Source organism: Podarcis bocagei, assembly GCF_964188305.1.
Source record: "Podarcis bocagei genome assembly, chromosome: 2".
Classification (NCBI taxonomy): Eukaryota; Metazoa; Chordata; class Lepidosauria; order Squamata; family Lacertidae; genus Podarcis; species Podarcis bocagei.
This window is the reverse complement of record NC_138126.1, coordinates 110,527,480-110,554,118: the sequence shown is the minus strand read 5'-3', so window position 1 is coordinate 110,554,118 and position 26,639 is coordinate 110,527,480. Positions and strand designations below refer to the sequence as shown.

Sequence of the window (26,639 nt, the reverse complement as noted above, 5' to 3'; positions counted from 1 at the left end):
AGCGCTATTAAGTTTACTAGATTCAAATCACTTTTCAATTACTTAGGGACTTTTTTTGTATCAGATTCGTTTCTGCCAGTTTATAATATTCCTCCCACGATTGCTCTAATTTAAATACCGGATATTCCTAAAAATGTAAGAAGTATAATTTTGAAAATACCTCCTACTATGTCAGAGTAAACATCCTCTAACCTATCTTCTAACTCATGATATGGAAACACAGCAAATCCACTATCAGTGAAACTCCCAAGCACCAAGGCATTACATGCCACAAGGCAAACCACTGTTCAAAGTCAGGGGAGTTGGAAAAACAGCTTGTGTAGTATAGTGTTGTTCTTTGGAGAACCAAGTCAAAAGATACACTTTCATGCATATCTGCATCTCCTTGGATTGCCAATGGGTATTTAACCAGTCTGGAGTACAAGATCTTGCATCCTGCAATACAGCCTAGTCATCTCATCTCTAAAAGAGCTAATTTTATGTGGAACTACGTACAAAGCATATGCACCCAACTACCATATTTGTAATTGTGTGTTAAAAGCATGTTATTCGTAACTAATCATACTGCCATAGCTGCCAACTTTTGCCTTTTTTAAAGGGAAATTCCCTTATTCTGTATAGGATTCCTCACAAGAAAAGGGAAAAGTTGACAGTATGGATACTACAACAACGCGCTAAACATTAAACTTCCTTATAGGAACTATAGTAAAGTTTGTAGGCTACCAGCTAGTCTTAGTTAGCACTGATGCTTAGGTGAAAGAGTTAAGCATCTGCTTAAATCTTTCCTCTGGCTGGATTATGCTCCAAACATAAATCTGAGTGGGATTTCAGGAGCTGTTGGCACTGCCATGAAGCCAGCCTGCTGAGACAAGTGTTGCTATCTATGTATCTGGACGAAATGGTGGGACATAGGCAAGGTCAGGGGCAGCAATTTCTAGGAATATTTGAAATTACCAAACAAAGACTAGTTTTAAATAATAAATAATCTAATTAGATTTCTATTTGTACTTTAAGTTCCTACACAAGTGTGCATAGGTAAAGGTAAAGGGACCCCTGACCATTAGGTCCAGTCGTGACCGACTCTGCGGTTGCGGCGCTAATCTCATACGAAATAAAATGTGACTTGCAGTTACACAGAACTGCCTAACTACAAGAGTATATTGTAACTTTTTAAAAAATCCAGGCCTAAATAAATCAGAATTGTTTTCTGAACATTATAGCATTCCAGCACCTAAATCAAATGATATTACTAAGGTACTGCAAAGTGTAACAGTGACCACTTGATAATGGAGTGTTTTTAAGTATATTATTAAGCTTATAATTTTTTAAAAAATAAATATTTTAAACTTTGCATAGGACACCAAAAAGGGGAGGAAGACGGAAGAGCTTTCAAGCAAATTCCAGTTAAATTACAGTATTTTTATAGACACATATGAACAATGCCAGTCTTCTAATTCAGTGATAAAATTCTGGGGTAAATTTCCTCTTAAAAGTAAATCTGAATTTCCTTAAGAAATATCAGACTCCAGCAATCTGCACTTAGGATTCCTGAGTAACTTGTGGACACAGTCTGCCTACATTTGCCATGTTTAGACTCCTGTTTTAAACATCATGTCTACTTCACAGTATTGTTTTGAAGTAAACAAAAGGCTTCCTTTTCCACTCCTCCTCCCATTTTCTACTTTCTAAGCCAAAATTAAAAGAAAAAAGAAAACATGCACACTGAATTCCCAGAGACATAATACATTGAGAGCCAGTGTGGTGTAGTGGTTAAGAGCGGTAGTCTCGTAATCTGGGGAACCGGGTTCGCGTCTCCGCTCCTCCACATGCAGCTGCTGGGTGACCTTGGGCCAGTCACACTTCTTTGAAGTCTCTCAGCCCCACTCACCTCACAGAGTGTTTGTTGTGGGGGAGGAAGGGAAAGGAGAATGTTAGCCGCTTTGAGACTCCTGAAGGGGAGTGAAAGGCGGGATATCAAATCCAAACTCTTCTTCTTCTTCTTCTTCTTCTTATTCATATTTCTTCAATGCAATCAATGATGAATTCATGTCATTTTTGCACTAGTTCTGCTCGCTAATTTAATACAGTTGTCAAAAAGAACACTGGAAATTAAACTTGAAAGCACCTTCTATAAAAACTTGAGAAATAAAGTCTTTGTCTCTAAAAGTTCTTTCAGATGCCTGCTTCCCCACCAATGGCAACTCTGTAAAGTGTTTAAACCCTGAAACCAAAGAGCACCTCATATGAACAGGATTTCACAAGTATTTGATGCCATTGTTGTTGGTTTCGCACTCTAGAGTTCACTCCCCCTGTGCACAATTTGCTAGCACTTTCGACTAGCATGGGGAAAAGGCACAAGCAACATCCCAGGTATGGTCAACCCCTATTTAGCATTTAAAAAATCTAGGATATTCAGCAAACAGAGGAAATTTCCACTGCTTGTTGCTGTTTAGTGTATGTGAATACATCATGCCTGCTGAAAGATTCAAAATCCCAGTATATCAAAGCAATCTTTCTGAATATTTGCCTATCAAGCAACATGAGCAGGCACTACATGAGGTCTAGGGGTCCTCAAAGTACGGTCCGCAGGCCAGATCTAACCCGCCAGGGTCTTGAACCCAGCCTGTCCAGCCATTGCAGAACCCGCCGCTGTTTAACATGGAAAGAGCCAATCCGAGCACCACAATGCGTTTGACGGGCTTTGGCGCCAACCAATAGGGCACCGCCTGGCAGGGTCGCTCTTGGACTCCTCCTCCTCATGCCCAGTGCCAGTGGTTGTGTGCTGTGTTTAGGTGGGTGAGCGATTTCAGAATCCCCCCCCCCCCAACAATCAAGCAGCTAATCGCCGCTTACAATCTTGGGCTCGCGCTTCGTTTCAGCGGATGACCGATTTTCGGCATTGGCCGCTTGATTGTTGGGGTGGGGTTGCCGAAAATCGCTCACCCGCCAGAAAGCAGCTCACGTGGGGAGGCGAACTTCCTCCTCTGCAGGAAGGCTCCAGGGAGAGACAGGCATCTCGAGGATTCAGTGCCAGCTAAAGATGGGACATGCTTCCAGCCAGCTGTAGCAAAGCCTCCCTGCGTTTTTGCCATAAGGCTGGGGAATGGGAAGGCCGCAAACCTTCAAAAGCAGGTGAGTAAAATATTTGTTCATATTTTTTTCAAACTATAGTCTGGCCCCCAACAGTGTCTGAGGGACAGTGAACTGGCATGCTGTTCAAAAGGTTTGAGGACCCCCGTCTAGAAATTACTAATTGCTACTTCTAGGTGCTGGAGGAGACTCTTGAGAGTCCCATGGACTGCAAGAAGATCAAACGTATCCATTCTTAAGGAAATCAGCCCTGAGTGCTCACTGGAAGGACAGATCCTGAAGCTGAGGCTCCAATACTTTGGCCACCTCATCAGAAGAGAAGACTCCCTGGAAAAGACCCTGATGCTGGGAAAGATGGAGGGCACAAGGAGAAGGGGACGAAAGAGGACGAGATGGTTGGACAGTGTTCTCGAAGCTACCAGCATGAGTCTGACCAAACTGCGGGAGGCAGTGGAAGACAGGAGTGCTCTGGTCCATGGGGTCACGAAGAGTCGGGCACGACTAAACAACTAAACAACAACTTCTAGGTTCTTGGAAAACTGCAGTGTGAGATACATAGTATCTGTCAAACTACCCATGTGTTTGAACAAGCGATGAGCTGTGTTGCTCATGCTAGCTCCCGTTTAACCTTACGCACACTGTTTAAATTGGATTATGTTTATTTTATTTAATCAGAAGACACTTACTAAAACCATCACAACTATAAGCTAAGGCAACAAAATGCATCTTTCAGAATGAACACTGAACTCCAATTGCCTAAGCAAATGAAATTGCTTACCTTTTGTGTAGATAATATTCAGTCTCCATTGGAAAACTTTATTTAAATAGTCTCAGCCTTTCAGTTCCTTAAAGGAAACTAGACAACTAGCTAACTAGGTAAGGTAAGGTAAAGGACCCCTGAACGGTTAAGTCCAGTCAAAGTGACTATGGGGTTGTGGTGCTCATCTCACTTTCAGGCCAAGGGAACTGGCATTTGTCCGCAGACAGCTTTCTGGGTCATGTGGCCAGCAGGACTAAACTGCTTGTGGCACAACGGAACACTGTAACAGAAGCCAGAGCGCATGGAAATGCCGTTTACCTTCCCGCCGCAGCGGTACCTATTTATCTACTTGCAATGGCATGCTTTCAAACTGCTAGGTTGGCAGGAGCTGGGACAGAACAATGGGAGCTCACCCTGTCGCGGAAATTTGAACTAGCTAACTACTATACTTGGAGGCAACAGCCTTTTGGGAGCAAAACAGCAGTCAGCAATATTGCTTTTGAAACTGATAGATTGGCCTCTCCATTACACATTTCTTCTTTCTTCTAGAGAAACAACATTGAAAGTGCCATGATACTTACGTTATTTTGAAACTTACTGTTTTATTCCTCAGTTTTCAGTAGAGAAAGTGTGGCAAATATAAAAAATATATACAAAAAAGACAACTACTGAGTGAGGAGAGACATTAGGGGGTGCCCAGAAAGGACAGGGTCATCTCAGTGGCAGCACCCTGTTTATGGAACTTTCTCTCCAAATCAGGTTCCTTCTGAACAATTAGTTCACTATCAGAAATATATGGTTGCATATGCCCAAGTGCTTCGGAGTAGTTGACTGAACTCAATTTTTTACTTCTTTTCTTGCTCCACTATGCTTTGTAATTTTTTTAAAGCAGTTTTAACATTTTTGAAATTTTAAGTATTGATGGAACTATTATTTATAGGCCACTCAGGGGGCATTATGGTAACAAGGCAGGATACTTAAACAAATTCACTTTTAAAATTAAGTTGAGAGCAATTTTACACCTTATGGACAATAGGGCATCGCAGCTGGTATTTACCATCCTTTGCAGAAGTGGGCACCCATAGCTGTCAGTGCTATTCCTTAAATTCTGAATATAATACAGTGGTTCTCATATTACACTGAACAATGAGGTTGCTTGTAGTCATTCAAAGGATGTTTTAAGATCTAAAAGACAGCATCTTTGGGATAATGGTAAGGAAAGTGTATGAAACAGACAACGTTCTGTCCCCTTAATGGAAATCTCTAGGGGAGACGGCTAAATGTAGAAATAAATAAATCTAGACTCCATTAATAATAATAATAATTTAATAATAATTTATTATTTATACCCCGCCCATCTGGCTGGGTTTCCCCAGCCACTCTGGGCGGCTTCCAACTGAATATTAAAAACAGTACAGCATCAAACATTAAAAACTTCCCTAAAGAGGGCTGCCTTCAGATGACTTAATAATAATAATTTATTATTTGTACAGTACAATAATTTATTATTTGTACATTATACAGTCGTACCTCTACTTATGTATCCCTCCGGATATGTAAACTTTGGGTTGTGAACATGGCAAACCTGGAAGTGTATACTTCCAGGTTTCACACCATGTGTGCATGCAGAAACGCTCTATCATGTCGCGCATGTGAGCAGAAGCAGCGCTTCTGGATACAGACTTTTCAGGTTGTGGACGGACCACTGGAACAAATTAAGTTTGTATCCGGAGGGTCCACTGTATTCTTTTAAGAAAGAATTTCAGTGCTGCCTCGTATTGGGATGACCCATTCACACAAGAGTTTTAGGAATTTTATCTTTTTGCATCTCCCTCAGAAATCAGGACTGAATTGTACTGTTTTGCATTTTTGTTTCTCAAAACTTATTTACAATATTACATAGCTACCTCCCAGGATTAGCATGGAAGTGACTTTCAAAAATTCAAATACTATTCATATTTTATATGACCCAAGAGATACCTTCAACTCTCAGGGTAATATCCAACTAAGTCATACTCAAAATCGGCCTATTGAAATTTATGGACTTGTTATTTAGTGGGTCTACTCCAAGGGCGACTAACATCGAATGTCACTCTAAGACTTGCTCATGGGTTACATTTTAAAACCAGGAGATTACACCCTTTTTTTTTAAAGCACACTCTAATATACAGTTTAAAAAGAAAGCTTTTTGACAATAAGATTTGGACGGGTTATGCTGGATCCTGAATAGAAAGACACAAGAAATCCTAGCAATCTAGTTGTTACTGGATACAACTAATGACATTTTACTGAAATATTTATAATAGTGGTACAGAAGCTTAAGAGACTACCTGCAGTAGTTCTAGAAACTATGCTCTCTTTGCAATACGTAGCATGGATTCACAGAGCTTGTGTGAAAAGGTATATGGCTTAAATATTAACCAGTGTATATTTACATTTACAGATAAACTCTTCAGGAATAGGAAAGTTTCCTCCCATTTCCCTGCCAAGATCAAGGTTCTCTTTTCATTAAGAAAAAACAAAGTTTATAATTTTGCAGATTCCCTTCCTCTTCCTCCTTCAATTCCACAAAAGACAAGAATCCACTACCTTCAGTGTTCCATTTTCATCTTTGTGATCTTAGTAACTACTCTAAGGGAGGAAAAAAGAATGTGGAAGCCACATGACTGCTACTGAAAGCAGCAGACCCCTATTTTCTCCTCCTTTCTCTCTTCTAGAAGCGAAGCAAAGACACAGTAAGACATTATTGTGCCTTCCCACTTATTTGTTTGCCTCTTCCTGAAGCAAAGAACCTCAGAGTACAAGGATATATTATACATTTTGCTTTACTATACATTACTGGAGAAAACCTTTTGACAGAACTTTTAAATTATAGGAATATAGCAACTAAAGCAACATGATAAATGCACATCATCTAGACATCCTGATGTATGTAGATATGAGATTATTTCTAATAATGTGAGAGGTCTGAGATTAGCTAAGGATGTTGTCATTTTCCTCACTGAGTGTGTCTATAACACGTGTCTGATATTTTCTGTGTTCAACATAACTGTAGATGCCTTCCCACAAAAATCAACCTGCCATATGGATTTGTAACTACATAATCAGACACTTAGAAAGAACTCCCCAAGTCTATGATTCTATAATTGAACTTCCTGAGTATGTGTGAGTGTTCATTTCCTTGTGCCATGACCAGCTGCAAATCAAATAAAATGCTAACTTATTTATTTATTAAATTTGTCTCCCACCCTTCCTCCCAACAAGCCCAAGAACAATTTCCTGGTAAGCGTTCGAAATTAGCCAGGTGCCAGTCACATTTTGCAACTGGCAACTGGCCTTTTGTAACTGGATGGAGATGTCCATCGCCACACTTGACACCTAGCATCTCCACCTGCCTGGCTGCAGTCAGCTGGTCTGCTGGGCACAGCAGCAACAAAAGACATGTTACCCCTGATTTGCCCATCAGTTATCTGAACACGGCATCTCCTAGAATAGATCCTGAAGATTTCATAGTATAATACTAAGCATACCTTCCTGTGAATAAGTCCCATTGCGCAGAGGGGGAGGAATTCAATATACTAGCGGAATGACTTCCAAAAAATAATGCACAGGAAGTCAGCATACTTCTCATGGCTAGCTGTGCAACAGACTGCTGTGTGGCCCTGATGCTTGTTGTGCAACAGGAAGTTTCTGCTAGCACAACTGTTGCACTGAATTTTATACTCCGCTCCCATTATTCTTGCCCTTACAGTCTAGGGTTGCCATATTTTGAAGAGCAGTCCACACTCCCTGAGTGTCTCCCAGACAGAGCCGTCGTAAGCATATCCGGCGTGGTGCAAAGCTCCCTCCGGCGCCCCCCCTTTCCCAGAGTTTTTTTAGGGAGGATGGCACTGCCGGTGGGTTTGGAGGAGGCGGGCAGCGGCTGGAGGGTGACTCCTCCGGTGGGGAAGAGGCGGAGGCTGGATGCAGCACTTCCCAGCTCAGCTGGCCGCTTCGTGCCGCAGTGGCCACAGCAAACGGAGGCTCCAGGCACGGCGCTGCTTCGGCGTGGCATGGTTGGAGGTGGGTGAGGGCGGTGAGCTGATGCCGGGAGGTGCTGTGTTTATGCAATGGGTAGCTTGAAGTGGCTATCATCGCCTCCATCAAGAAAAAAAAAGTGAAGTATTATTCTTCTAAATATATTACCAAGACTGTAGGGCAGGGGCATTTTATTTTTACTCTTTTACTTTTTTCTTCTTCCTAAAATTGCAACTAAAGAAAGGAGGCGGGCTCTCCCTCATTCTGCAGTCCTGTTAGATATACTTAATTCCTGCAGCAACAAAACTGTTAGCACATTTGCAGAGCTAAGCAGTGTCAGGTATGGTTTCAAATAGGATGGGGGACTATGTGTTGAGATTCTTGCATTGCAGGGGTTGGGGTCTTTGGGGACGCTTCCTGCTATACAATTCCATAATTCCACCAACAGTGATATTCTCAGGGTGGGGCAGAAATCCAAGTGCCCCCCCCCAGCAGAATAAGTAGGAGGGCCTCTCAGTGGTCATCCACCTATTGAAGCAAGTGAAAAGTCCAGGGCCCGCTTCCCCTGTAAGACCCTCACCAGCGCAAGAGTCCAAAATGACTTAACTGTCCCTCTGTCCACTGAGTTCAATGGGATTAAGGCTCTTTGGTTAAGTGAGTCTAGAATGGCGGCCGAGGATCCTTCCGGGAATTACAAGATGAAGGAAGCTACTGAAATGAGGAGGAAGGTGCAGAGATTGCAAAAGGGGTTCCAAGTGGGGTGGAGGTGGAATAAAGCTTGCCTTAATTCTCTCCCTCTTTCCCCAACATGTGTTTGATGAGGCTAGCAGGAGATATGTGACAAGCTGCCTTAGAGAAATGGTGGGGCAGATCAGGGTCTTTCTTCACAAGCGGAACTTCTTTTCAAGTAAAGATGTACAAGATTGAGATGCACACACTCATAAAGGTTTGTGCACTTGTCTACGCATTTGTTGCATGCACATACATGACTGAAACTCAGGAGGATTCCACATTCTGAAACAATGAATCTGAGAGTCTGATTGTCATCTGAATAGCTGGCACGTTATATTGTGTGGTTTTCACCACATGCATAATTTACAAAGGCCACGAACATCTGCTGAATGTAAAAATATATACCTCACACAAATGAAACTGATTTCCTTGCCGCTACTACACTAGCCTTTCATCCATGTTTCATTAAGAATTTTGAAGCACAGGGCACACTGAGACATAGGGCAAGATGGATACAGGCATTATCATATACAGTCGTACCTCCGTTTACGTAAACTTCGGGATGCACATGCAGCAAACCCAGAAGTATTTTACTGGGTTTCGTCGCGCGCATGCGCAGAAGCGGTCCACAGGTTGCAGAAACCTCAGGATCCAACCGGACCTCCGGAACAGATCCCATCCACAACCGGAGGTACCACTGTATTTGGTTAGTAATGTGCCAAATGATAAGGTAGAAATTCAACATAAAAGTAAGCCGAATGCTTGGGAAATACAAGCATTTCTGCTTGCCTGATAGGTCTCCCCTCTCCTCCCCTCGCATGCGGTTTTGGAGGTTCTCCTGACCCCTTCCCCAGCCAATTTGGGGGACGCCCATGGAGAGGAGACAGGGGAAACCCCACTGCAATAGCGGAAGTTCTTATGCAAACTTCCGCTAGCAGGACCAGTTAGTTGAATCCAGCCCAAAGTCTGAAATTTAAACTGTTTCTGCTCATTGCTCATCCCATTCGGAGACGGTGAATCATTTCCCATTTGGCATCCTTTCTGCCTACATGGCTGACTTGTGAGGCTTTTCCTGTATCCTTGTTATAGGTTAACTACTTCTGTATACCTGGTTTTAAGTAAAAACTCCTACTGCCAATTGACAGACCAGACCTTGTGCTGTTTTATCAGACATCATTAATCATCCCTTTCTGCTAAAGTGACAGAAGCACTTTAGAATAATCCTAGTTCGCCATTTTCCAAATATTGTACTCTAGTTTTCCTTAGTCTGCTTTTCCCCAACAGAAAATAATAATAATTTATTGACTGTATCTGATTTAAGACACTAATTCTGAAGGCGGCGCTATACAGAAAAGTGTAAAATCGGAGTTTCTTAGGGTTATTCTTGTCAGCTGAATAGTTCATCTTTATTTTTGTGTGTGTGGACAGAAGTTTAGAGAGTAGGAGAGGAGAGGAGAGGAGAAAGAGCATTAAAAAATTACACTCTGTACAGACTGAAGGAATTTGGCAGCCCATCTGTTTAAACATAACTAAGCTAAATCTACAAAGTCATACTTTAAAGAGAACCAATATGTAGCAACACTTAGGTTTTACAAGTCATTAGCGTCTGTTTCACAAAAGTAAACCTGTTTCTGTGTTACTGACCTAACTCCAATCTGGATACTTTTAGAGGGCCCATCATTGTACCTTAAGGGCCTTGGATAAAACAGCTACTTAGAAGCAATGATAGCTATTGCTGTGATTAAACTCAAATACGCATATGGAAATGTGAACCTTGATTCATGCCATGCAAGTGCACTAGGATAACTGATGAAATGGCTAGTCTTGAAAGCTGGAAACACAAGTTATATTTTTGCATCTCCAATAATAAATACCCTTAAATGCCTTAACAATGCATTTTGATTAGTACATTTCTTCCTCTGTTGTAGGAAGGGAACATTTGGATTCAGCCCAACTTTGGGAGGGAGAAAACATGTAAGGCCAAAGCAGTACCAAAATTCATTTTTTGCATCACCACATCAGGCTCAAGGTAACAACTTTAAAGGGGTCTCGTTCTACAGTGAAATGCCCATTTTTATTAGCAAAGCTTGTCTAGACATCTTCCTGAAAGCCTCCAAGTCACTCTCTACCTCTGTCCCAACTGCCTAAAAATATTGAAATTTAGAATAAGAAAAAATTTAGCCTTATCGCTCTTGGTTGTACCCAGAGGGTCCCTTGTACAAATGGAAGGGTTCAATGTGGAAGGGGATTGAGGTCTATCAGAGGCTCCCACCAACGGCTTTTTGACCTGCACAATCTCCACACCAATCCACAGAGTCCTCCACACACAGAGTGGATCAATTTAAATAATGGTGGTTCAAATCTTCAAGAAAAGTGCTGATGTAAAATAAATTTTCCACTTCATATATTTCCTCAATGATGGTGCAAATCTGGCTACTAAACCATGTTAAGTTACAATTAAGTTGAGTATCACTTACATAATTTTATTCTTACAACCAACCTTGCATCTCTTAGTTGTACTGCATTCATTTTGCACATTCTACCTATGAAGAAACTGGGTTGTATCCAATGCTACCACTATATGAGTGCAAAAGGCTTGTTGGGTACCCTATGGGGGGGAGGCTGCAGGAGAAGGGAAGTTCTATTGTGTGAGCAGAAATCTATTCATGAAGCATTGAATGCAACACATAGGGGTTTTTTTAATATTCCGATATAGCGCCCGTGACAGTTTGAGAGATCTGTATCTGTATGCTGAACGATGCTATTGTCTTCTTTCCAGTGCTTCTCTTTTACTCTGCTACCACAAATCCAAAGCAGCAAGCAAAAAAGAAATGTCCATGACTGATATGTTGAAACAATACCTGATAGTTACTGGGAAGACTACATTTTTAAGAGGTGAAAACAAAATACATAAGTAGAGGGTAAATATTCATAGATGAGAACTGAACAAACTGGTTCTTCGTTTACATAGAAAAGGCTCCTTTAACTCTGTCTGGTAAAATCAATTAGCCTTGTTCACACATAGGAATCGACCACTGTTTAGGGATCTGTGCACAAGCTTCTGTGGGCTCAAACAAACCTCAGTTGCAAAAAAGCAGGCTTTGAATTATGCTTCCAAAACTGGTTTAACAAACCTGAGGAATTATGGAAAATGAAACTGAATTGTGGTTTATTCTTATTTGTAGCCATGCGGTAATAGAAGGGATGAGGGAGCACTTGAGTCTGAAGCGTCACTGGGGTTCACAGAGGCTGGTGTGCTTAATGGTACATTGTGGTTATTTATTATGTTAAAAATGGATCACTGATTCAGTTTAGAAATTAAATGTAGAGTTAACACACTGATATCAAAATTTAGCATTGCTAGTTATTAGGAGAAATTTGAGTGTGGGGCACAAATAGGCATATAATGTGGACTCGTCCTCCACCCTGTCGTTCAATTTCAAGTCAGAAAATATTGTTCATATTAATTTTATTTTGGAGAAGTCCTTGATATTGCTAGATATTGACACTCTTAAATTATATTCCTATGGCATGGACACTAACAAATGGACAACAAAAGTGGATCCTGTGAGTCCTTATGGTGGCAAGGCTGAAAGGATTAAAAATCACCATCCATTAATCTGTGGCCTGAAGCTCTCACTGGCTTACAATCATGTTTAGATACCTATTTGAACGTATGGGCTTCTTGTATTAATTTATACATTTAAGATAGGATTGATAGATAATTCTTACTGTTAATATAAAGTGGCAATGTTTTTACCCTTTTTCCTGTCATATAAGCAAAACTTTAACAAATTATATAGATTAATTACAAACACATACTGACATGCAATCTCACTGTAATTATGCTCACATAAACTCCTTTTGACGTAATTTCTGGGGGAACTTCCCATCGAGAATGTTGAGAACTATGTGTGAGAATTATACACCTTTGGTGATGTAAGCTGACGTCCTTAGTAAAAACCAATAACCACATCTGTGCACCCCTTTCCCACAGGATTACGTGCATAACAGTGAAGGACTGTGGTAGGCTTACACATTTTGATTCAAATAATTAGAAATGTAACTCAATATTTATTTCACAAAAGAGCTGTGAAGTTTAAAATCTATTTGCACAGGAAACAGCTGATTTGATAAAACTTTTAAAAGAAAAAAAGGGTTGTATTCAATACTAAATTTCTATTCCATAAAGAATGTTGGTATCTACTATCTGCACATAGATAATATGGAAAGCAGATAATTTCTGGAAAGCAGAAAAATAATTGTTCCTTCTTTATGGCACTCTGTAAAGTGTTTTCAAGTTAATAATGTAAGGCAATGCAAGACTGAAGGAAATAAAAAAACAGCTTGTTATGAAAATAATAATAAAGGCATTTTTCTATTAAGAACTGAAACATAGACAACTGAGAAAACCATGGAAACCAACCAATAACTTGATTCTCTTGAAATTAAATTACCGTATTTACTCGAATGTAATGTGCACCTTTTGGCCAAACTACTTCGCAAAAATTAGGGCACGTGTTAGATTTGATGGCACATTTACATTCACCAGCAAATACTTTTTTGGTTTTAAGGTTTTGAAAACTGAGGTGCGCATTAGATTCGATTGTGCATTAGATCCGAGTAAATATGGTACATTTTTAGGGTTATTCACAGAAACAGTTTCAGCAATGCCCCCAAATATTTTAAGCACTGAAACAATTTATCTCCTATTGTATCACAAAATGGCCAGTAATGGCAGATAATCCTCTGATACCCCCAAAGAATGACAGTGATCATTCAGTGAAATACTTTGAGGATAAAGTCATTCACCTCCAGATAGACTTTGACACTGACACATTGTATCAAATCTGGACATCTATTTTTGTAACTCTAATGTAAACTTTATGAAATCCAGTTATGTTTCATATGCTGCAGGCTAAATTGTGTTTTATTGTTCATATATGTTTTAGAAAGTAATAAAATATAATTTGAAAAACAGTTTTAAAAGACTAAAGCATTAAAAAAAATCTATAATCGGTGACAAACTAAAAATAGATTAAAACACACATGAGCATTCTACAGTGTGGTGCCAGTGTGGTGTAGTGGTTAAGAGCGGTAGTCACATAATCTGGGAAACCGGGTTCGCGTCTCCGCTCCTCCACATGCAGCTGCTGGGTGACCTTGGGCCAGTCACACTTCTCTGAAGTCTCTCAGCCCCACTCACCTCACAGAGTGTTTGTTGTGGGGGAGGAAGGGAAAGGAGAATGTTAGCCGCTTTGAGACTCCTGAAGGGGAGTGAAAGGCGGGATATCAAATCCAAACTCTTCTTCTTCTTCTTCTTCTACATACCTGAGTAGGTTTGTTTAAACTGATGTCAATAGACAGGGAGTTCCAAAGTCTAGGTGTTGTCACACTAAAACACTGATTTATTGCAAATGTGGAATGAATATTATGTGGCACCTTGTAACAGTGCCAGTTCCACAGATTGAAACAGTCAAGCGAGTACAACAGTCAATCGGTGACAAACTAAAAATAGATTAAAACACACATGAGCATTCTACATACCTGAGTAGGTTTGTTTAAACTGATGTCAATAGACAGGGAGTTCCAAAGTCTAGGTGTTGTCACACTAAAACACTGATTTATTGCAAATGTGGAATGAATATTATGTGGCACCTTGTAACAGTGCCAGTTCCACAGATTGAAACAGTCAAGCGAGTACATATGGGAGAAGGCGACCTCAAAGGTAAACTAGTCCCAAGCTGTTAAGGGTTTTATATACTAATAGTCACACCTTGAACTTGGTCCAGTAGCAAATCAGGAACCAGTATAGATGAGCATAGATGTTCTATTCTAAAATATCTAACTACTGTCAGCAAACGTGCTCCAGGATTCTGCCCTGACAGCAGCTTTCAGATCAAGCACAAGGCAAGTCCTACATAAAGTACACTGCAGTGAACCAGTCTTGAAGAATCAAATGCATGAACTACTGTGGCCAAGCTTTCCCAGTCCAGGAAGCGTTGTAGCTGTCATACCAACTGCAGTTGATTAAAGGCACTTTAGGCACTGATAAAAGGTGCTTCTAGCTTTTATTCCAAGACCAAAATAAAACGGAAGGAGGAAAATCATACATACAGTATTACATAATATTGTTCAAAATAAAAGAAGTGGCTGCTTATAGCAACTGATACTGGTGGACAGGAAATTAGAGAGCTAAGGCAAAGGAAACTACTATTAACTTTGTAGTTACCGCACATTAACAGACACAAAAGTAAGTCTGAAGTCACTTTTGCTACTTTCTAGACAGTATAAGTTGTTTAGTAACCATTTTCATTCTGTTTGAAAGACTGCGGCAGTCTTACTATATTCACTGTGGCGACTGGTGCTTTTTACAACAAGCACAGATGTTTTAACAACTATACAAAATGGAATGCAACTACAGCAATCAGCTGAGATCAGCAGTGTATTCAGAAACCTGCTTTTTCCTCCTTAAGAACCAGGAGACATTCCCCAGCATTTTGGACCCACTTAGCACAATCAAGGATAATTCCTGAACCATACTCTATGTGTTATCCATAAATTATTGCTCTCTCTATATTATACACATACAGCAAATAAAGAAATATACGCTATCTGTTCAGTCAGCTTAGTCAATCATTAGCACTGTGATCTACTGGTTTACTTCAACTCACATTGTACAAAGGGGGAGAGGAGATTATGTCATTCTGAACAACTGGGTACATATCTATTTAACTAAAACACTTAATATCAAAACTCAATCATTCTAAAATCACAGAAAATGTGGATGGGAGGAGAGGTTTAATTCATTATCAATATTTATTCATGAGTTACTTATCCCTAGCTTTCCCACAAATGTCACATGTCACTTTAACTTCAGAAATGATTTAAGACTGCATAACTGTAGATGACCATTACACTTTGAATTACCCACACTCCTGTGGAGCAAGACAGCAAACAAATGTAATGGTGTCAGGACACAAGGAAACTATGGGGGATATGGGGCATCTGACACAAGGCTGTACTGTAATTCCCAATGGCAGTCTGCCACATTTCTTATACAGTTAAATTGTGTCCACAAACACCTTGGCACAGTTGCACATATTTTCAGCCAGTCCTGTTCTTCCATCCAAAGTCTTTTTTACTCTTCCACTTCTCCAGAAAGCAAACACCTGCTAAAAGCATCTCACATCTTAGAAATACTCCTACACTGTTTCGCACACACACATTTTTTGCTGTAGGAAACAAGATTTTAGTTGCCATGTTTTCTACCATGTCCTATTTCTGAAAACAAACACATGAATGTGCATAACAATTGTTAAAACCTCAGCCACCAACAGCCAGTTAAAAGAATTTTTTTTAAAGACAACATTTCTAAGAGATATGCAAAGATGAGCAAACTTCACAGGCATAGGAGAGCTAGTGAGGTCTTACCCCTCTCAAGGGCCTTTGTTTTCCTTGCTTGGAATATAAATAAGACCCTCAGCAATAAGACTTTTGGCAACAATCTCAGATGTACTGGGCTCATATATGGCACTAGAGGACGAAACCAGCTCTACAATTTGTGTCCACAAGTTTGCAGAAAGATACCACACACAGTGCTGCTTTAGGGACTTACTCACACCATAACCTGCATCAGTTTAATCCAAGTATAGCATTTTAATGTAAGGAATCTAAGCTTGGTTCAGATGTAATGTCAGGAATCCTGATCTATAATCCTGATGAACAAACACAAGCCATAGTATGCTAGTTTTTTATTTATAAATTTATTTATAAATTGGGTTTATACTGGTGGCCAGGAACTAGCAAGTTGCAGTTGTTTTATGATTTTCAAAATCAGAAAGTTGACTTAAATTGCTGATTTAAGCCTCTCTCTTTTTTCCAGGGTAATTTAAATCATGATTTCAATCACCAGTTTAAACCAATCCACCCTGAGATATCCTTAATTCATGACAGAAAAAAATATAGAAAGGAGAGGGTGGCAAAGATTCCAAAGGAAGGAAGGGTTTTTTCAGTTGCAGGTTCAGTGAGAAAGGAGCAGAAATGGGACACAAACACTGGCTTAGCATTTTATTTTATTTTACAAAATTTATATACCACTTGATTGCAAGAAAGCGCTTAAGCGGTGAACAAAAACAAAAACCAATCTGGTATAGGAACAGAAGTTCCTGAGGAAACATTTCCAGTCTTTGACCTTATTCTTCCCTGGTATCATACCAGCTAGCTGCTCTCCGCATGAACATGAAAATTCTTCCCACCCTTGCCAACCTCAACTATGCTTAGTCATAGGGCTAAATTAACATCAGCCATGGCTAATACTGCCCCCTACATAACTGAATTTTGAGAATTTCATTGTAAACTATATAAAATGTTATTTGAGTCACACCTGCACCCAAATCCCTATGAAGTTAAATTGGAGAGAGATCTACAGATAAGTACTTCTCTAGGCAGCTGGAATGGTATATAAAATTCCCACAAATGACTTCAAGCATGAACCTTAAGTAAGGTTGCTATATGTCTGGGATTTCCCGGACATATCTGGAATTCTGCAGTTGTCAGTAGTGTCCAGGCAGAAATCATTAAAATGTCTGGGAAAATCCGGGTGTATGGCAGCCCATATCAGCAGTGCCGTTTTTGGTGACTTTCCATAAAAATACCTAAAAAAACTGCTCAACAACTTTGCCAAAAGAAGCTCAACAACCTTTCTGTGTATTTTCACTGTTTGAAATATGGCAAGCCTACCTTAAGGAAAGTTCCCATAAAAGCTTTTATAGATGGTATCTAACACCACTGAAACCAAGTAGAAAATACCCAGGAACAAAGGACACTTGTTGGCACTGCCAAGCAGACAGAGCAGATCTCATCAATATATATTACAAGACTGGCTAAGCTATGATCCTCCAGGTGTTGTTGGACTACAGCTTCCGTCATCCCTGACCATTGGCCAGGATGGCTGGGACAGATGGAATCAAGCATCTGGACGGCCACAGATTCCTCATTCCTGCTCTAACAGAAGAAAGGGATATAAAGTATAGAAAACAAACAGCAACATTTAGTTGGCAAATGGTTGGAGAGTATGGAAGCTGTAGTCTAACAACATCTGAATGCAATAAGTTAGCCACTCTCAATATATATTGGGTTTGTCCTAAAAGAAATGCATTTTGGAAATCAGTTGTGGATCATATAGAATACATTAAGGTAAAGGGACCACTGACCGTTAGGTCCAATCGCAGACGACTCTGGGATTGTGGCTCTCATCTAACTTTATTGGCCAAGGGAGCCGGCGTTTGTCCGCAGACAGCTTCCAGGTCATGTGGCCAGCATGACTAAGCCACTTTTGGCGAACCAGAGCAGCACACGGAAATGCCGTTTACCTTCCTGCCAAAGCGGTACCTATTTATCTACTCACACTTTGACGTGCTTTCGAAATGCTAGGTAGGCAGGAGCAGGGACATTACAGGCTATTAACTCCCAGTAGATCCCTTGCACATTCTTTTTGGTCACATAAATGAAACATAATTTCCTGGTGATTATAATATCTATCAGTTATACAGTGGTACCTCGGAGGTCCGTTCTTAACCTGAAACTGTTCTTGACCTGAAGCACCACTTTAGCTAATGGGGCCTCCTGCTGCTGCTGTGCCACTGGAGCACAATTTCTGCTCTCATCCTGAAGCAAAGTTCTTAACCTGAAGCACTATTTCTGGGTTAGCGGAGTCTGTAACCTGAAGCGTATGTAACCCGAGATACCACTGTAATTGGAAAAAGGAGGGTACCTTTCAATTGCTATTGAAAATTGCTATTGAAAATTTCAATTGCTATTGAAAATTGAAAATTACTAATCTTGTTAAATTATTTTGTATAATAGTATTACAAGATGAGCCCACCTATTAAATCTGTGTGCAGATGACCTGGCCTTATTGGTTACAGACCCTTTGACAGCATCCCCTTTAAGAAGGAACTGGAATCTTTTGAGATCATCTCAGGCCTTTGGGTTAATCAGAAGCTTTATGTTTTCATATTCCTCCTAGGGATATAAGCTCATGAGAGACAGCTTGTTTCAATCTGGGCAACAAATCCATAATAAATATGATGACAAATATGAAGAAGCCGAAATGACAGCTCAGAAAAAGAGACTGACTGAATTTTACATAGTATTCATTGACTCTTAGTTCCTTCCCTCCTTTTTTGCAGCTCTTTTCATGGAAATGAAATCACTAAGTACTGGCATATAACATATAACAATCACTACGTACTGGCAAGATTTAAAGAGAACTACTTTAACCTTGTGGCACCATAAGGTATGGTATTTACCTATTACCTATTTACCTTTACCTATTTACCTATGCTATTTAGAATATATGGAAAAACTAATTCATGAAATCAGAGTACATGACTCTTCAAAATCAGATAAATGCATTAAAGATTGGTATAGTTTTATTACATTTATAAAAGGAAAAGGAAAACCCACCATCTCATTATGCTGGGATATGGAATGCATAATAATTTTAAGTAAGTATGATATTGTTTCTTCTATTATTTTAATGTTCGTGCCATCATTTTCCCATCAAATATTTCAGGTCCTTATATGCCTCAATTTCTAATCACTTGTTCTATCTACTTATACTGTCTGGATTGAGGGGGGGAGTTCTTTCCTGATTTGGGGGTCCAGTCCTTTGGAGTTAAAATATTCTCATGGTATATATTTATTCTATTTCTTCATTTTTTTGTATTTTTTTTGGTAATGTTTGATATTAGAAAATCATTTTTAAAGGGGTTTTTTAAAGTCCCTGGAGGGAGAAAAGAGAAATGTTATAGTTTTTTTTAAAGAAAGAAGATAAGAAATTACAAATGGTAGAGACAAGGTTATAGAAGGGGGAAAACACTAGTTGTTTATAAATAATGTAATGAAGAAGAACCTAAAAGAAGGTTTAGAGAAGACATTTTACTCTACACTTTAGCAATCCTGACTGTCCTACTTTTGAAACTGCTTTTTCTCTAGCCAACAGAATCACAGGAATTGCTGTCAAGTCTGCATTCACATTATAGTCCATACATGTTACTGGATGGAAAAAGTCAGGATTTCTCACGTAAAGTACGGAAGTATGTGTGATATAGTCCTTATTAGGATATATTCCTCAATGGCATCTGCTTCCCCAATTAAAAAAAAATCCCTTTCAGTTGCCTTTAAAAGAGAACTAAGAATCTAATATGATTATACTAAAGCTTCACCAGCAGAAGCACAGTCTCATTAACTAAGTGGCTATCCAATAGTTCTGATGTTGTCCTTAATGATGCACCACATCTATTTAAAAAGCACAAATACTTCACCGCTAAGGTTAGGAGTCAGCATCCTTGTGGACCCATGAATTCATACTGGAATTGAAAGGAAAATATCCACAGTATTTACAGTTACCTGTGTAAACCTAAAGCATCAAAACATCTAACCAGCACATTTCATCCAGATTGATACTTTATCAATACAATTACCATCCCAAACATTTAATTACTACTATCTCAATTTAGAGCATTTTCATGATACATGCAGCAAAATCTTATGCATAAGTAAATCCCACCAAGTTAAATAGGATTTCAGCCTTACTTTTCATCTGCAATGAAACACTTCTGAATGCTGCAGTTTCAGTATAGGCAGCAAAGCAAAACTCTGTTTTAACATTAACATACATTATACACAACGTAGTTTTTCATAGTATTTTGGATATCCAACTTAATTCAGTAGTCAATTTTTGGGGAAGGGGGGGAAATAGCCTTCTCAAACAGCTAGCCCATTTTCAACATCCAGTTACAGAAGGCAGATGGTGACCCATCCCCATAAATCAACAGTAGTAAAAGTGCAAGTTCAGATCTGCTTGAAATACCGTGCACAACCAGAAACCTATTCTCATTCAAATAATATTCTTAGTGTTATTTTCATATATCGGTGCATTGTCAGTAGCCAAACACATGGCAACTTGTTGTAGACTGCACACTGATGTTTTGACAAGTAAATAAGACACACTGTGAACAAAGATACAGAAGAACTATGAATAAGCTGGACATCCAGTAAAATTCAAAGTTATGTCTCTACAGTGGTTATAAAACAGAGATCTAAATAAACTGTTAAACACTTAGTGCAAAGGTATGCCAAACATTTCTCAGAACATTCTTAAAACCTCAAAAGAATCAACCTTTTCTTCTAAATCAGGCCTAGGCTAAATATTTTATTTGGCTCCTCAAGATGGACATAGAAGTTGGGCATTAGCTCCAAATCAGTTCCTGGCCTCACATCAAACACTATCCTGTCATTTATCCAGTCAGTCAAAACAATGTTTCCATCTAAAACTTTTAATGTTTACGTCTTGAAAACTGCTAATTGAATCCAGTTTTTCCAATCCAGTTTTCACAGTCTATACTATCAAATACCGAGATAATAAATGTGAAATAAATAAATACTACATATTGCTTACAGAATTGAACTGGGACAAGAAAAAAAGGTTGAAGCCAAAACAGAAGACTGCTAGCCTCATAAAATTTAAAAACACTGAAACTAGATATGTCAACATTGTTATAGTAAACTACTCCTAATCACACTCAAGGAAGAACTTTAGCTCAATATAGTTTTAGCATTTAGAAGTTCCTGAAGTATGTTTCATACCAAAATGGATTATCAAAACCACAAAGTACAAGAGATTTAGATATTCTAAAGCAAACCCTAAGAAAACCACTTTCAGCCACTCCTATACATGTTTACTTAGATGTCCCACTGAGTTCAATATTACTTACTTTCAAATACTTAACAATATTTTTTCTATAGCAACTTTCCTTATGCATTTAAAGCTTCCCTACAAAAAAGAATGTGATGCATGACATGCACATTTAAAGTTAGCCAAAATTCAGAATATTTAATCTTAATGGTATCAAGGGTTTTGGTCTGCATTTATTTATTTATTTATTTATTTATTGAATTTATATACTGCCCAATACCCGGAGGTCTCAGGGCAGTTCACAGAACAAAATCAAAATATAAAGCCACAAAATATATAATCAAAATAAAATGAACAACCCAATAACACCCCCCAAAAAAACACATTTTAAAAGGTCATAGGGTGTCTGCTTGATGTCTATAATTTTACAATTACCTATAATTTTTTTCTATTACTTAAGTAGTGTTATGTACTTTGAATACTAATTAATCCTTCCCTGAGACAAGCTTCTATAGTTCCAAAATTACAAATCTGAGAGCATTAGAAAATGTGCAAGGGGAAGGGACAGACGTAATGACTACCTATCCACTTGCTGGTTTAAAAAGATTGTAAAGCACGTCTTTGGTAAATCCAGTCTTTGTTGAACTTCACTGTTCCTTCTCCAGAGCAGCGGCAATACCAGCAAAACAGTAAAACAGTCCTTCAGCCAATTTTTAGACCAAGGATGTTGCGCTCCACAAAGTGCATTTGCCCAAACTTCTTTCTGCAGCTTTACCTGATTTCTTTGGCTCTGCATATGATGCTGGACATCATATGGACCACAAAGAAGGCTGATCACCGAAGAATTGATGCTTCTGAATTATGGTACTGGAGGGGACTCTTGAAAGTCCCATGGACTGCAAGAAGATCAAACCTATCCATTCTTAAGGAAATCAGCCCTGAGTGCTCACTGGAAGGACAGATCCTGAAGCTGAGGCTCCAATACTTTGGCCACCTCATGAGAAGAGAAGACTTCCTGGAAAAGAGCCTGATGTTGGGAAAGATGGAGGGCACAAGGAGAAGGGGATGACAGAGGACGAGATGGTTGAATAGTGTTCTCGAAGCTACTAACATGAGTTTGACCAAACTGTGGGAGGTAGTGGAAGACAGGAGTGCCTGGCATGCTCTGGTTTATGGGGTCACAAAGAGTAGGCCATGACTAAACGGCTAAACAACAACAACAAATGCTGGCTGTGGTTGATGAGAGTAGAAGTCCAACAACATGTGCAGGGCCACAAGTCCGTCCCCCCAATAAATATGAATATATCAACTTTGGAAATTTCCCAATTATGTTCTTGCAGAATTAGAACTAGAGCCACACAAACAAGAATATATATGTTAGTAAAATTCACAAGAGATTATAGAGACTGCAAGATGGTACCATTCAAAAATGGTTGGTGATAATACAAGCTATTAGCAAGAACAACCTCTGCCAGGCTGGGGACAGGTCTGCTTTTAATAATGATTTACAGCCATCATAGTGCTACCTGAAAACAATCTTGCTCTGAGGGAAGATGCAATCTAACTTGCACATAAAATTAATCCAGGGCATACATATGTGTGTTTTGTTAGTTTTAATTCGTGCTTACTGTTTTAATATTTTATGTAAGCTATTTCATGAGGTTTACCTGAAAATCGGTATATAAAGAAAGCACTATCATCATTTGCCCAAGGCTCTCATCTAGTAGATGAGACACTGGCTTAAAAGCACATATCTTTTTTGTTAAAAAAGGTCTTTTTTTACTGTAACAAACAAGCATGGATATGAATCCTAAATCCTAACATGTGAGGTGGAAATAGAAACTGAAGTAGGAGTCCTCCAAGACAACTGCCTCAAAACATTTTCCAATCAAGGCATCTGAAGATTTTCAAAGATGTGCTATTAAGGTTAAGACAGAGAATATGAGAAGAAATTATTTTGAGGAGATATGGTAGGTATTTGTAGAATTCGTACTGTTAAACGGAAAGGGGTCAAACCATCACAAGAGGTGTTGATATGTTGGGAGGCTGGATAGTTACGATAGAATGGTCTCGGGTGTGGGGTGGCACTTTTTTTATTACTTTGTAAAAATTAATAATAGTAACAGTAACAGTAATAAACTTGAAAAAATATGATTTTCAAAGCTTAAAAGCAAGTTTTTGCTCTGCGCTATGGTAGCATAAGCATCAAAACAGAACCACAGCTATTGCACATTCCAGTCAAACCAGCTTGTTCCAAAAAGCCTTTCCTTCCATCTCCAGACTTCTTTAGAGACCCAAACACATACATATATATATCCAGTATTAGAAAGAAAGAAAATACCCAAAAAGTTCGTGCTCTTGCCCTCTCCATCTCATCAAGGCACAACCTTACACAACGTTCCTTTGCGGAAGTGGATTTCCAGCAGGGCGAAAACAAGGGCGCAAAGCGGCAGAGACTCATTCAAGTTTAAGCTGCCAGAGGAAAGGGATCAAACTCTCTCTAACCCTCCCCTCGCTTCACAACTTACACTTAAACCCACGTCCCAAAGCGGCCTCACATCCTAACGAACCGGTTGAGCAATCCAGATGCTGGAGAGATAGAGAAAGAAAAACCTCTCCCGATGCTCGAGCCCTGGAGTTTCAGACGGGCTTTATCGGAAGAGTCCGACGCTTTGCAGGATGCGTCCCTTCAGGGCGTCGTGTGCAGCAACCGTTGCACCTGGAAGCTCGCACCCCTCGGCAAACTCTTCACCCCCCACTCACGATAGCTGAGATCGCGGGGTGGGAGCGTGGGGTGAAGAGCTTACTTTTCTCCCGAGGCCTGGAAGCTTTCGAGAGAGTCTCACATACACAAGGCAGTGGGGGAAGCAGCTCGCTCCTCGAGGCTCCCGGCCAGTGGGTTGAAACACAAACATACACAAACACCTCACGTTTCCCTTATTATTATTTTTGAAAACAAACGGCGAAATTCTCTCTCCTTTCCTCACAAAACCTGGGGCCCTTTTCTCTCCCCACCCCCACCGCCCTCTTCAGCGTCCCGCAACTTCCGAACGGCTTCTCCACAGACCCGAATTATATTCCCCTCGCAACACCCTTCTTTCCTCACACAACGCCTCTTTCTTCTCGGGTGGCCCTTCCATTGCCAAAGCCGACCTGCTTTCCCCCCCATTCCCCACCCCACAAGGCAAACGAGGCCCCTCGGGCCTCGCTCTCCTCCTCGTAACGTGTGTATCGGGAGCGAAGCGTGCGCGCCGCCTGCCTGCCCGCCCGCCCCGCCGCGCGCAACGGCTCCTCTCACCTGTCAGTCGCAGCTTGACGGGCCCGTTCCTCCTCGCCCCTTGGTTGGACATGACCCCCGGGAATCCCTCCCGAGAGCCCGGCGGTAACCCTCCTTCCCTGCCGCCGGGGACGGGGCGGCGCGGGAGGGAAAGGGAAAGAGAGAGAGCCTCTAATGGAGTCGGGCTGGACGCGCCTCACGACGCCGAATGGAGAAAAGCCCGGATGTGCCCACTGTCGCCATGAGCGTCAGGAGGCGGAGGCGCAGCCGCCTTGCCCTTCCCTTCCCGCCCGAGGCTGAGGCGGCGAGTACAACAAAGCGGCAGACGGGGGAGAAGCCTGAGGGGGGGAGCGGCGGATTCGCTCGCGCCAAGGCCGGCCGGCCGCTTCGCTCTCCTCCTCCCCCCCCCCCGCTTCGCCGCCTCAGGCCCAGTTCCTCACAGGCCTCGCCTCCTCGTGAAGGAGCAGCAGTAACGACAGGGCCCCCCCTTTCAAGGCGGCGGCGGCGAGGCGTCGCGGGCGGCCCTTCGGTAAAAGGCCCCCTCGTTCTGGAGCCTCCCGAGGCCGCGCGGAAGAACATCGATGGGGGCCCGACCCCCAGCGCCCTTTGCGAGAACTCCAGGCACGGCCAGCTCCGTGATGCCGGCTGTCCAACAAAAGAAGCTTAAAGACTCTCTCAAAAAATGTCATATAAACGCCCACAATGGGGAAACAATCTGCCAGCGCTCCACTTGGGGAACAGCAGAAGCTTCCTAGGAAAGCTGGGCCTGTCCCTCGACATCCCCCAAAAAGCCAAAGAGCTGCACCAACAAGCCCTCTGCAGTGCCACAAACCCAACTCAACGACTGTGTAACGTTGGAAAGTGTTGATTGCTTCTACCTTTCCACAAGGGCCGATGCCAAAATCCGGCATCGTCGAGCGCAGTTTTGTCCGGACGGAAGCGTAGAGTGTTTAAGGACCGGGATGTTTGCAGGGAAACCAAAATGCTCATTTACAAAGTTATTGTGCTACCAAGCTTAGCTTACTGTATGCTTGAACCACTTATAAACGCCAACTCCTCAAAAGATTGCATCAGTGGTATCTCCAAAAAAAGTTACGTATCACTTGGGAAGACAGGTGAACTAATGCCAGGGTACCGGAAGAAGCAAGTATCAGCAGTGTCAAAGCAATGATTCTTCAACGTCAACTTTGTAGGACTGATCATGTTGTTCGGATGTCTGATTATCGTCTTCTAGAGCAACTACTCTATTCTGAACTTAAGAATGGAAAGCGTAATGCTGGTGGTCAACAAAAAAGGTTTACAGACGCTCTCAAGGCAAACCTTTAAAAATGTAGTATAAACACCAGCAATTGGGAAACACTGGCCTGCGAGCGCTCCAAATGGAAAACATCCAGAATTTGTCTCCACTTACGGACACACCGTTAAGACCATGTTCATGGAAAACAATCTTGCTTGTTATCAGACAGCGCCTCTATGCTATCGAGCAACTAAATGATAATGTCCCCTATCTGGACAGGGAGAGCCTGACTACTGCTAACCTTGAGGTTAGATTACTGCAATGCGTTATATGTAGAGCTGCCTCTGAAGATGATTTGGAAACTTCAGCTAGTGCAGAATCTGGCAGCCAGGTTGCTCGCTGGAGCAAGACAGTTTGAGCATATCGGCTACCATTGAGTTTCGGGGCCCAATTCAGAGTGCTGGTTTTGACCTATAAAGCCTTAAATGGCTCAGGACCACAATATCTCAAGGTCCACCTCTTTCCATATGAACCTACCCGGACCCTGACGTCATCTTCTGAGGCCCTTCTTCATGTGCCTCCTCGAGAGATCTAGAGGGTGGCAACACAAGAACGGGCCTTCTCTGCAGTGGCTCCCCACTGTGGAATGCTTTCCCCAGGGAAATTCACCTGGCGCCTTCATTATACAACTTTAGGTGCCAGGCAAAAACGTTCATTTTTAACCAGGCCTTTGGTTGATTTGAATGACATACTATGCCCTTTTAAAATGTGGGGTATTTGGGGGGGTTATTGGGTTGTTGTTTTTATTTTGATCTATTATTTG

General features: G+C 40.9%; 1 protein-coding gene across 1 annotated transcript in view; it reads right to left on the bottom strand.

Annotated features, from left to right (window-relative positions):
• The window catches only part of SMURF2 (SMAD specific E3 ubiquitin protein ligase 2), a 66,715-nt gene extending 40,684 nt beyond the window's left edge, over positions 1–26,031 (bottom strand). The window contains exon 1 of the mRNA XM_081183901.1: positions 24,601–26,031. Coding sequence (XP_081040027.1) covers positions 24,601–24,652 — 52 coding nt within the window. The 5' untranslated portion in view covers positions 24,653–26,031. The remainder of the gene's footprint in view (positions 1–24,600) is intronic.
• Between the last annotated feature and the right edge of the window lie 608 nt (positions 26,032–26,639).